Source organism: Eptatretus burgeri, chromosome 1 (assembly GCF_056783735.1).
Source record: "Eptatretus burgeri isolate ZD-2024b chromosome 1, Ebu_testis_v1, whole genome shotgun sequence".
Lineage (NCBI taxonomy): Eukaryota > Metazoa > Chordata > Myxini > Myxiniformes > Myxinidae > Eptatretus > Eptatretus burgeri.
The window spans coordinates 74,637,096-74,650,439 of NC_140961.1; the positions used below are offsets into that span (position 1 = coordinate 74,637,096).

At 43.2% G+C, this 13,344-nt stretch overlaps 1 protein-coding gene across 6 annotated transcripts in view; it reads right to left on the reverse strand.

Annotated features, from left to right (window-relative positions):
* LOC147034762 (protein FAM178B-like) overlaps positions 1-13,344 on the reverse strand; it is a 173,484-nt gene that overhangs the window by 148,484 nt on the left and 11,656 nt on the right. For 4 of the 6 annotated variants that reach the window (XM_085888466.1, XM_085888487.1, XM_085888448.1 and 1 more), the window contains exons 2-3: positions 5,613-6,448; positions 1,388-1,444 (exon numbers count right to left, since the gene is read on the reverse strand). In XM_085888466.1, the coding sequence (XP_085744592.1) occupies positions 1,388-1,444; positions 5,613-6,023 (468 nt within the window). In that variant the 5' untranslated portion in view covers positions 6,024-6,448. Of the gene's footprint in view, positions 1-1,387; positions 1,445-5,612; positions 6,449-8,618; positions 8,639-13,344 lie in introns of those variants that run through there. The other 2 variants (XM_085888469.1, XM_085888476.1) reach the window with 2 other exon arrangements.

The window sequence follows — 13,344 nt, forward strand, 5'->3', positions numbered from 1 at the left end:
GCTTCTACATTCATGGCCCTGTGCTTTGCGTATTCGCAGTTTTTGCAGTCTTGTTTTTTTTTTGCAGTTTTTGCAGTTTTTGCGTATCTCCCACCATCCGCATGCATCAACCACCTCCAGTCATGCATAAACAAAAATCCATCTCCCACCAGCCACGCGCATCAAATATTAAACCATCTCCCACCAACCACACATAAATCACCTACAGCCATGCATGAACAATCACCCACCAGACGCATGCAAAATCCAGCTCGAAAACCATCTCTCTCACCAACTGTGCATAAACCATCCCCACAAACAATGTTCACACTTCCCACCCCTCCTCCATCTACAAACACCTGCACGGATACTTATGTGTACAGCATGTCCTGGGTCTCATTCTTTCTTCTCGTCCCGCTGCCTTGACCTGCTAACCCTAACGCTTACATGCATCCCCTTCAGCGCCATCACCTGCGTCCCCTTGGGTGCACGACTTACCAGCACCCGCATCCTTTTCAGAAGAGTTCATTGGATTCTAACTAATCGTCATCACATCAAACGTTACGTGCTTATCTCAAATAAAAATTGGAAACAGTACGTGTGTGAGATTAATATATATATATATATATATATATATATATATATATATATATATACATATATATATATATGTATATATATATATATATATACACACACACACACAGACACACACACACACACACACACACACACACACACACACACACACACACACACACACACACACACACACACACACACACACACACACGTATATGTACGACTCCTTTCACAAGTATATGTACATATACGCACACACACACATGGTATGTTTACACATTGTCCAAGCATACGAACCCTGCTCCCCCATTGTCTCGTGTCACTCACCTACATTTGATTTTTCTTGTTTTCATTTATTTATATTTTCATTTATGGATGCCTTCCAATAGTTCTGCGATTATTCCTTGTGTATCGGCTTCGATGCCCATCGGCACACAAAATTACTGTGCTTCCCCATTGTCTCGGGTCGCTCACCTGCATTTTTTTTTATTTATTTATATTTTCATATATGGAAATTGCCCGATGATTCTGTGATTTTTCCAGTGTCCCCTTCAGCTTCGATGTCCATCGGCATGCAAAATTTCAGCTTTCTAAAGCACCCAGAAGGTACTGATCTCTAATATCCATCAGTGAAGGAGAGTGTGGGAATTTGTTCCAGGGGTGGGAGAAAAGAGGGGTGAAATGGTGAAGGTAAGCAGTGATTCTTGATTTTGGTAGTTTCACCCAAATACAAAACCTGCCAAAGGACAGAGGAGTTCCTTATGAGCAAACGTCATCCATATCTGTTGCTAAATAAGTCTACAGACGTCCTCCTGCAGTTGGTTACCTTCTCTAGGAGGTTGGTGGCAGGATTTGCACTCTGGCCACACCAAAACATTTCACTCTGCAAAACACACTGCAGTGTGTGGCAGGGTGGTGATGAGGTGTCGACCACCATACACATACTATATGAAGGCGAACCTCAAGTCTGACATTTTAGCAAACAATTACAGTGTGAACAGCAAACACATACAACAAAAACACCACCAACAAATGTTATAGACAATTTCCCCCTTTTTTCAGGCAGTATTCCTCAATACGGAGATACATTGTGGAAGTTTTGTGCAAACACAAACATTCTGTGTCTTTCTCGACAGTTTAAATCAATGTCTTTTTAGAATGTCCTCTCGGTTTTCTTCCTTTCACAAGCTTTATTGCTTTCTTTACAACTTTATCTTCTGACCTTCGCTGCACATTACCATACTTTGTTGCATGGTTTCACCAGAGGGGACTTTTCTGTAGGTTTGCTCTCTATCTGTCCCACCTGTGGTTCTTCCGACTTTTTTCCCCATACACGTTAACATATTCAACTGAATATGTAAAACACCGCCCAAATAAACAAGCATTCATTGGGACCAGGACGGGACATGCATTGCAAAGCCATTCTCGTTAATTTAATTATAACCTATATCGTCTTTTCTTATTATAATCTATATTATAATATTGCAACGGTCACCAGATTCGGACCAGTATCCTGATCCCAATCCTGGCAAACCGACATAAAAGGTAGAAGACTGCAGGGTGGACATGTGGTCAAATCTTCCAAGTGAACACTCACCAATTAAGTGTGAGTGTTCACCAAGCGAACGCTCAAAACAGCTGTCAGGGTCTGCTTTTATGACCTCCAACCCTAAACATGGAAGATGTCCAGAAGAACATGGAGACAAATTCAAATTTCTGCAGAGAATGGAGGGAAGCATAGATATATTCTAACCAAATTCCAACTGTGTGCAGAGGGACTTTATGGCCACTCTGTACAGTGGCCAGGTGGATCCAGGTGCTTCTTTTGACTGTTCCCTTGTGCAATGTCCTAAAAGCCCTTTCAGATGATCAACATGAGACATTGGAACAACACATAGAGCCCAGACCCAAGACAAAGGACAACAGTGATGTCGAGTGCTTCATTGAATGGCTGACGACACACTCACCATTTGAATCCAGACAACAAAGTGTACTCATCTCTGTCGACAAGGATGGTCGCCGATGAATCAGTGAAGTGTGATGATGCAATGAACATGGGTATCAAAGGCCAGAGAGAAATTATTAGGCAAACATTTGCAAACGTGAAACTGAAGCGAAAAAAATTAAGTGAAGTGCATTCCATCAACGAAAAACTCAATCAAAATATATGGCAAGGAGGTTGTGGTAAACCCGCAGCAAATGATCAACCGTATCCTGTCAGTCTTGGATGCTACCTCCGACTTGGCAAAATACCTAAGATATGAACTTGTACCCCAGCCTCCAGCCCCCTTTGATGAAGTTTGCATTGCATTGGAAACACCAGCTGCATTGGAATCCTACTAAACCCCCCTTGTCCCTGATGAAGTGGACTTATCTCAGGATGTCACCCATGTCTTGGACGGAGGTTATCTCCTCCATGCTGTTGGCTGGACTCGTCAAGAAAACTATGCACAAGTTTGTGATTACTATGTGGAATAATGTGCAGACTCACTATGGACCGAATACAACTACGGTGTTTGATGGTTATTCTGAACCAACATCGACCAAATCAGAAGAGCAGAAAAGGAGGGCAGTTAAATGAACATCTGCTGACATTAAGATTAGCAGTCATCTCATGACATCATGACCTCAAGTAAATTTCCTTTGAAATGCAGGGAACAAAGAACGCCTCATCACATTACTATCTGAGTATCTAGAGTGTCCAAACAGAAGTGAGAAAGGTAGTCAGTGCTAAGGACACTGATTGTCTCCACTGCTTTAATCCTGGCTGGTGAAGGCCATAGACAACCTCCTGTTCCTTCACATTGTCACTGGCTGTGATACGACGTCAGCTCCATACTGACAAGGGAAGAAAAAAAAAGTTTTAAAGGGAATGAGCACCGAAAGTAAGTGGTCATGCATGGTCTTCAATAACCCAACACAATATATGAAGACATTATGTCACTCAAGCTGGAGAAGACTTCATACTGGCACACTATGGTGCAGCAAATGGTGCAGCAAACCTGGATAAAATCACAAACTGGTCCAACACGTGGAACATGTCTTTCAATCCAGACAAATCTCACACTCTCACTATGTCTCTTCGAAAGGACCGTTTACAAAACCCCCCCATCCACTTTCTCAACAATCCTCTGGAAGAAGTCTTTTCTTTCAAGCTTCTGGGTCTCACTATCTGCCATGACCTTTCCTGGGAAAGTCACATTTCCAACCTTGCCTCAAAAGCCAGTCGCCGACTGGGAATCCTCCGTCGTGCAAAGTCCTTCCTCGGCCCTCTTGAGCTCCTGACCACTTACAAAGCTTTTGTCCGTAGCCTGATGGAGTACTGCTCTCCCCTCTGGGCTGGTGCTCCTGCCTCCCACCTTTCTCGACTTCACGCTGTCGAAACCAGGGCTTTTAAGATCATTGGCATCTCCCGCAATGAAGCTGAGTCTTTGGGCCTCTCACTCAATCACCGCAGGTTGGTCGGTGGTCTTTCTGTCTTCTACCGACTCCTCTCCAGCCCTGCCCCCCTGCTCTCTCTGTGATTTGTCCCAACCACATTTCCACAGGGCGCTCAAGGTCCGCCAACAACCCCCTTCTGGTAAAACTACCAAAATCACGAATCACTGCTCATCTTCACTCTTTCATTCCTCTTTTTCCCGCCTTTGGAATAAACTTCCTCACTCTATTCTTTCCCATTCTTCCCTCCAGGCTTTCAAAACAGCTGTTCACCACCACCTCTTATCTTCCCCCATCCAAATCCTCGATCTTTTCTACCCCGATAATCCACCCAAGCCCACTTCCTTCAATTCTCCTGCTTTCCTTCCTGAAAGTCCCTTTAATGTCCATCTTCCCCTCGCCATGTTCCCCGTCCCATCCCCATCCCTCTCCCTTCCACAGTTCACCTGTGTCTGTTCCCCAATGTTTTGTCCCTTCCACTCCCGCCCCTCTTGTCTCATGCCTCCTTGCTGTGAGTTGTGTGTTCGCTCTCATACGAGCCTCGACCAAGGTATACAAAAAAAAAAAAAAAAAAAAAAAAAAAAATGTGAAATGTTTGAATGAGCAGAAGTACAATGTGTTCAAAAAAAGAAAATGCCAAGAAAAACACAAAGCACCTCTTTCAGCTGGTGACCTTTACGCCTACAAGCGCCGCAGCGTGTCAACATTCGTTTCGGGTGCACTTAAAAGTGCAACAATGGCTTTGGAATGACATGGATCCTACAGCATGTTGATGGACCACTAAAAATAACAGACTACTATCGATACCGACTGAGTTGCCATCAGGACCAGAAAAACTGATGAACAGAATTTCTTGCCATTGTAAAGCTGGTCCATGTAAAATATATGTGGATGAGGATGCTGACGAGCAGGGATCAATTGTTCACCAGTATGTGGCTGCTTGGGACTTACATGCAGCAACGTACTTGCCTTGCCAGAACTCGAACAAGACATTCAAGATAAGTGAGGATCTGTGAAGCTGTGAAGTATCCTTACTCCTAAATATGAAAATGTATGGCACAAAGGATAAAGATTGCAAACTTTGTAGTGACATTTTTCGATGACGCACACATGAGATTTTTGGGGAGGACTTTCATTATGTTGTTCTGAAGTCATTTGCACCAAACAGAAATTCTGTACTATTTTTGACACGTCGTCAACCTAAAACTACAAGGCTATTGGCCCACTCAAACACACGCGATCTTGACATTGAATCTTCCCCGTACGCCAGCTTCAACTTGTCGAAAATGTCCTTCAACTTCAGTTTCATTTTACCAAAAACTTCTTGATGAGTCTCTGTTCCGTAAATTTGTCATTCGTGTTCAGAACACGATTGCAACACTTGGAATTTTAACCAAACTCCAGTAACGGCTACAAAACACAACCGATCGATACAACGGCCAACACAGTACTGACAGGAAGATAATGATGCCCATCCAGAAATGAAACCCAAGCTAGTGCTGCCACCTGTCTCGAAAAAAAAACACATCAGTCTTGGAACTCTATTGTCAGACCTCATGTGTGCGCACACGCACGCACGCACGCACGCGCAGACACACAGACAGCACCCTGACCTTAGAGGATGTTGTGATTTCAGTTGAACCAAATGTAGAACAAGGTGATTGGGCAGATGGTGAAGCAATGACTGTCGATCTGTTGACCGTACTGGATCCTCCCATGTGCAGCAAATACTTAATTGCAGCATATTCTTTCTCCTCCTCTTCATCCACTTCGTCATCCTGATCATCATCATCCTGCACTTGCTTTGAACTGTACCCCACATCACAGCCCGATGCCTCTATTGCCTCAAAACTTTCATCAAGCTCAGCCATTGTATCTGTTAACTTCTTTCCAGTAAGCAATACCTCATTTGTGCATAGAATGTCCATTGTAGAACAGTCTGTAGAATTTCCATGGTAGAGCTTTTTCCTTTTCTTTTCTGCACAATTGATCAATGCCATCTCCTCCAGAAGAATATGAGTCATTCTACAATTGGAACAATTTCTTTAGGCGTCTATAATCAACCCCAGTTAGCTTCAAAAAACATCCGTGATTTGCTTCATCTTTCACTAGTGTCGTTTTTTCTCCATGAACTTCAAGTTTGCCGAGGCAAAAAAAATTCTTCCACCTGAACACTATAATTTGAGGCAACCTTTGTAAAAGTTTGAACTTTTGGATGTGGTTCACAGCTTGTTTTCAGTACTGATGGCCTGGAAGAATACGTGACAAGGATTTGCAACCTTGTGAAGCCAAAAACGTACTTTCCCTGTACCATTGAGTGATGGAAAAGGGAGAGGGTGAGGGGGTGAGGGGGTATAGAAAGGTGAATTGAAGGAAAAGTGCAGCTCCAGTTGAAAGACGAGACCTTCCACTGGGTCCAGATTTTTCAAACCGTTTTTGTCTCGCACACCTAGAAAAAAAAAACAAGAGAGCAATGACAGCAATAAACACATTAACTCTGCCGATATCAACATAACACAGATTGTAGCCTTTTGGTTAATGTAACAGCATAGAACACAATTGAAATGCACACTTTAAGGCCCAGTCACACCTTGACGTTTTGCCAGCAATGGCAACGTATCAAAATGTATGTAAAACGCTGGCTTACGTTGAACTTTTGATGTTTTTTTTTAAAGATTCGGACGTATTCATAACGGGTTGGTCGTATGCATAACATATTAGTCACGGACACAGAACGTTTTGTTGTCTTTTAGATAACTTATACCAACGAATGCTTAGCCTGTTGTCGGAGTTCACAACCTATGTCCAACGATAGTCTAACTTATGCATAGCGCGCTGCACGTATCGCCGACGATCACGTGGCGTAGCCTATTAAAAGGCTGCCACACAACGATTCAAATCATAACCGCTGGAGAAATGGAAGTGTCAACATCGCAGTCACACCTTGGCGATCTTGCCAGCGTATGCCGACCTCTGAAAAATGCGTCTAAAACACTGGCGCACGTCGAATACGGTATTGGTAAGTTTGGTATACGTGAATAGAACGCTAAAGTACGCTATCATACGTCGTATTAAGTGGAGTTCGTCTTGAAATTATAAACGTGTAAAACATTTTACAATGTACTTGCCGTATGAAACACGTTCCGCATGCGATGGGAATAAGTTGCACGCACGATATGCCAACGTTGTCACACGTCGATAAAAGTTACTTGTAAGTTACTCATAAGTCGAAACACTCAAGGTAATGGTTAGCGTCAGTGTTCCAGACTCCATGGTTTTTTTATTTTGTTTTTTTTTTTTTCTTCAGTATGACGGTGATGTTGACACTTTGATTTCTAGTGCGGTTATGATTCAATTCGTTGAGCGGCAGCCTTTTAATTATATTATAACTGCACTACAAATCGAACTGTCAACATCACCGTCATACCAAAGAAAAAAAAAACATGGAGTCTGGAACACTGACGCTAACCATTACATTGACGAGTTTCGACTTACGAGTACCTTACAAGTAACTTTTGTCGACGTGTGCCAATGTTCGCATATCGTGCGTACAACACATTACTCATAGGTTAGAAATAAGTTTCGGGTACGCTAAACATTACCTTGACGTGTTTCGGCTTACGAGTAACTTACAAGTAACGTGTGTCAACGATCGCATCATGTGCCAACAACTTATGGCCAGCGTTATGCGGAACGTGTGAGTCATACGCTGGCATAAGTCTTAAAATTTCAAGCATGGAAAATTTAAGGACAACCAAAAAGTACAACGTTTAAAGCCAGCGTACTACGACGTATGGCAGTGTTTTTCAGCATGCTCTCAATGTTATCAAAACTTACCCATAACGTATTCGACGTGTACCAGCGTTTTACACAAATTTTCCAAAAATCAGCATAAGCTGGCTTAAACGTCAAGGTGTGACTGGGCCTTTAGAAAGGATATATTTTACTTCTAATATAATGCATAAAATTCTATACAAATAAATGTCAATGTGTGTATGTGTGTATGTGTGTATGTGTGTATGTGTGTATGTGTGTATGTGTGTATGTGTGTATGTGTGTATGTGTGTATGTGTGTATGTGTGTCTCCTCCATAACTCCAAAACCATGAAACCTAGCAGCCAGAAACTTTGCATGCTTCCGAAGAAAACTCCAAATTTGTGCAAGAATGAAAATTGGGTGTTTGGGTTAATTAAAACACCCCTTTTGAAGATAATCAACGGCTGCATTTAATTACTCGCAAATAACACCTGTCGCACCGCTGACGGTAATACTAAAAAGGGAGGACAAAAAAGAGAGGGGGAGAGGGAGAGAGTGGTGGGGGAGAGTGAGTGTAGAGAGTGAAGAGGTGGAGGGGAAAGGAGAGAGGAGGGAGGGGGAGCGAGGAGGGGTGGGGGAAGGGAAGACAGTGTGAGGTGAGAGGAAGGGAAGGCAGACATGTGGTGGAGCATGAACTATAATTCATACTGTTTCATCAAAATGATTCTGCATAGAATAACAGTGGAGATGGAAACAAAATAATGTCTGAAATCCATTTTCTACCGGTCATACTATAAACACCACCCGGAGACAAACTCTTGTCTGGACAAGTCCGGAGACAACTCCTATCCAGTCATAAATACCGCATAGATGCGTCCAGAGCCAAGCTGCCTGGAGACAAATACTGCTCGGACACAGATTCCCGTCCGGATATGTCCAGAGAGAGGCGGAGGAGAGGGGAAAGAGAGAAAGAGAGGCGGAGGAGAGGGGAAAGAGAGAAAGAGAGGCGGAGGAGAGGGGAAAGAGAGAAAGAGAGGCGGAGGAGAGGGGAAAGAGAGAAAGAGAGGCGGAGGAGAGGGGAAAGAGAGAAAGAGAGGCGGAGGAGAGGGGAAAGAGAGAAAGAGAGGCGGAGGAGAGGGGAAAGAGAGAAAGAGAGACGGAGGAGAGGGAAAGAGAGAAAGAGAGGCGGAGGAGAGGGGAAAGAGAGAAAGAGAGGCGGAGGAGAGGGGAAAGAGAGAAAGAGAGGCGGAGGAGAGGGGAAAGAGAGAAAGAGAGGCGGAGGAGAGGGAAAGAGAGAAAGAGAGGCGGAGGAGAGGGGAAAGAGAGAAAGAGAGGCGGAGGAGAGGGAAAGAGAGAAAGAGAGGCGGAGGAGAGGGAAAGAGAGAGAAGAGAGGCGGAGGAGAGGGGAAAGAGAGAAAGAGAGGCGGAGGAGAGGGGAAAGAGAGAAAGAGAGGCGGAGGAGAGGGGAAAGAGAGAAAGAGAGGCGGAGGAGAGGGGAAAGAGAGAAAGAGAGGCGGAGGAGAGGGGAAAGAGAGAAAGAGAGGCGGAGGAGAGGGGAAAGAGAGAAAGAGAGGCGGAGGAGAGGGGAAAGAGAGAAAGAGAGGCGGAGGAGAGGGGAAAGAGAGAAAGAGAGGCGGAGGAGAGGGGAAAGAGAGAAAGAGAGGCGGAGGAGAGGGGAAAGAGAGAAAGAGAGGCGGAGGAGAGGGGAAAGAGAGAAAGAGAGGCGGAGGAGAGGGAAAGAGAGAAAGAGAGGCGGAGGAGAGGGGAAAGAGAGAAAGAGAGGCGGAGGAGAGGGGAAAGAGAGAAAGAGAGGCGGAGGAGAGGAAAGAGAGAAGAGAGGAGAGGAAAGAGAGAAGAGAGGAGGAGGAGAGAGAAAGAGAGGAGGAGAGGGAAAGAGAGAAGAGAGGAGGAGAGGGAAAGAGAGAAAGAGAGTGGAGGAGAGGAAAGAGAGAAAGAGAGGCGGAGGAGAGGGGAAAGAGAGAAAGAGAGGCGGAGGAGAGAAAGAGAGAAAGAGAGAGGAGAGGGAAAGAGAGAAAGAGAGGCGGAGGAGAGGGGAAAGAGAGAAAGAGAGGCGGAGGAGAGGGAAAGAGAGAAAGAGAGGAGGAGGAAAGAGAGAAAGAGGAAAGAGAGAGAGAGAAAGAGAGGAGAGAAAGAGAGAAAGAGAGAGAGAGAGAAAGAGAGAAGAGAGAAAGAGAGAAAGAGAGAAGAGAGAGAAAGAGAGAAGAGAGAAAGAGAGAAGAGAGAAAGAGAGAAAGAGAGAAAGAGAGAAAGAGAGAAGAGAGAGAAAGAGAGAAAGAGAGAAGAGAGAAAGAGAGAAAGAGAGAAAGAGAAAAGAGAAAGAAGAAAGAGAAAGAGAGAAGAGAGAAAGAGAGAAAGAGAGAAAGAGAGAAAGAGAGAAAGAGAGAAAGAGAAAGAGAGAAAGAGAGAAAGAGAGAAAGAGAGAAAGAGAGAAGAGAGAAAGAGAGAAAGAGAGAAAGAGAGAAAGAGAGAGAGAAAGAGAGAAAGAGAGAAAGAGAGAAAGAGAGAAAGAGAGAAAGAGAGAAAGAGAGAAAGAGAGAAAGAGAGAAAGAGAGAAAGAGAGAAAGAGAGAAAGAGAGAAAGAGAGAAAGAGAGAAAGAGAGAAAGAGAGAGAGAGAAAAAGAGAGAAAGAGAGAAAGAGAGAAAGAGAGAAAGGGAGAAAGAGAGAAAGAGAGAAAGAGAGAAAGAGAGAAAGAGAGAAAGAGAGAAAGAGAGAAAGAGAGAAAGAGAGAAAGAGAGAAGGACAGAAGGAGACAAGGAGAGAAAGAGAGAAAGAGAAAAGAAGAGAAAGAGAGAAGGAGAGAAGGAGAGAAGGAGAGGCGGAGAGGCGGAGAGGGGAAAGAGAGAAAGAGAGAAAGAGAGAAAGAGAGAAAGAGAGAAAGAGAGAAAGAGAGAAAGAGAGAAAGAGAGAAAGAGAGAAAGAGAGAGAGAGAGAAAGAGAGATGGGGGTAGGGGAGTTAGCAGAGAGATTATGTTCAGCTTTATGAACAACATATACACACACACACACACACACACACACACACACACACACACACACACACACACACACACACACACACACACACACACACACACACACACACACACACACACACACACACACACACACACACACACACACACACACACACACACACACACACACACACACACACACACTTAATCTTTTTTTAAAACAGCTGCATGTGACAGTGGGGGAAAAAAAAAGGCATGGAAATCAATGGGATGTTGGTTCACAACCACTCGCTCAGGTTGACGGCGCACGAACTACTCGTGTTTATTGTATGACCGATAGAAAATGGATTTCAGATATTATTTTGTTTCCATCTTCAGTGATACAATGCAGAATAATTTTGACGAGACGGTCAGAATCGTAATTAACGCTCAACCGCACGTCTGCCTTCCCTTCCTCGCACCCCTCCTCACTCTATCCCCCTCTTTTTCTCCCTCCCCCCTTTAGTATTACTGTCGGTGAAGCGACGGGTGGTATTTGCTGGTAAGCAATATAAAGTAGGTTTCAGTGCATTTCATGATGAAAATTGTTGGCCGATTATTCTCCCATGAGCACGACAAGAGTTAATGGAGTGAACATTGAGCAAAGAAGGAAAGAAAACGAACGAGAAATGAAAGAAGAAAAAAAAATTGTGCAAACTAATGCTCCATGGAAGTTTAGACCAACATGGCTTCAGAATCATTTGCAGTGAATTACATGAAAAGCGTCACTTGAAAATAGCAACCTGTAACCAGAACGAATATGATACCCTATGAACGTTATTTTTCATTTATTATCCCGCCCCCCGGAGGGAGGGAGCGGGATATTGTAATTGTCCGGTTTGTTACTTGTCGAAATCTTCGATTTTGTCAAGTATGTTGGTCTGTTCCGTTTGTTTGTTTGTTTGTCCGGTCGTCTACAGCACAAACGGCTGGACCAGTCGTTCTTAATTTTTTTTACACCTGATAGGCAATCCACCTGAGACGGTCCGCGTCCAAACCCCATCTTAATCGGACAAAACGTCACGACGTGACATCACACAACGTGAAAACACGTTTTTGGACATAACTCAGTGACCGCCAAATTAAACTTCATTCAAATATCCAAACGATTCCTAAATGCATCTTATTACAAATTACGCATAGTTTTCGCAAGCGTATGACGTAAAAGTTTTGCCTATTGACGTCATTTTAAAAAAATATTTAAGCTCGTGTGCAGCCGAAACTAGTGAAGCAATCGTTCTCAAATTTTAACACATGATAGCCAATCTTGCTGAAATAGTCTGGGATCAAATCACGTCATAATTGCACTTAACGTCACGACGTTACGTCAAAAAAAGGTGAAAACAAGTTTTTGAACACAACTCAGAAACCGGAAGTCGTAGCGACTTCCTGTTGACGCCAATACCAACTTCAATTGAATATCTAAATGTTTTAAAATGCATGTTAGTACAAATTATGCACAGTTTTCGCAAGCGTATGACGTCAAAGTTTTTAGCTATTGGCGTGATTTAAAAAAATTCTATTCGCTCTTCAGGTCACAATTCTTAACCGATTTGGATGAAATTTTAACAGCTGATAGAAATCCACAGTGCAAAAAGATATGTGACTTTTGGTGATGTTCAAGATCAGGATCTGGATTCTGCATCACTTTATATTATCGCCCACTATAAACCAATGGGTAATTTTGTGAATTACACATGGCTATTTCTCAAACAGTTTTGCACTTATTATATTGAAACTTATACTGTCTATATATGCATGTAATATTAACATGTGTACAAAGTTTGATCGAAATTGACCCAAGGTCAAGGTCAGGGTCGACCAAAACATGAAAAACACACATATAAAAATTTTGTTTTACAACATATTTCAAACCTGATAAGATTGTAAAGGTGGTTGAAAAGCAATGTTCCTAGGTATTTTCAAATATTTTCTACGATCAGAATGAAGGCAACAAGCACCGATGATAAGTTGTTGAACGTCACATGGTGGCTTTAAATGAGTTGTGAAAATTTTCAATCTGCTGCCGTTACCATGACAACGCGCACCTGATAATTGTTATTTGTGACGTCACGTCATTTTATTAATGTACGAACAAATAAACACCACACATTCCATGACATTACAGCTTGGACCACCACACGGAAAGGTCAAGTAATTCGCCAAGTGTCGTGCTAAGCACGATTTTTCATTTGTCTGTTTGTTTGTCCGTCTGTCTGTCTGTCTGTCTGTCTGTCTGTCTGTCTGTCTGTCTGTCTGTCTGTCTGTCTGTTAGCAACTTTACGGCAAAACAGCTTTAGCAAACACTATCAAATTTAATCCACAGGTGGGGCAATCAACCTTGGACGACCCCATTAACTTTTGGGTCCAATTGGATCAAAGGTCAAGGTCAAGAAAAGATCAAAATCGTTTTTCGCTCACAACTTCATCAAAAATGATCTGATTTACTTCAAACTAAGCTTATAGTGAACCTTATTCTATTTGTCACTTATAATTCTACCCATTCCTATAGTGAAAAATGCATATTTGTGAAGATCGGTAGGGTCCGAAGTTTTGGGGGTCATGGTCATCGGT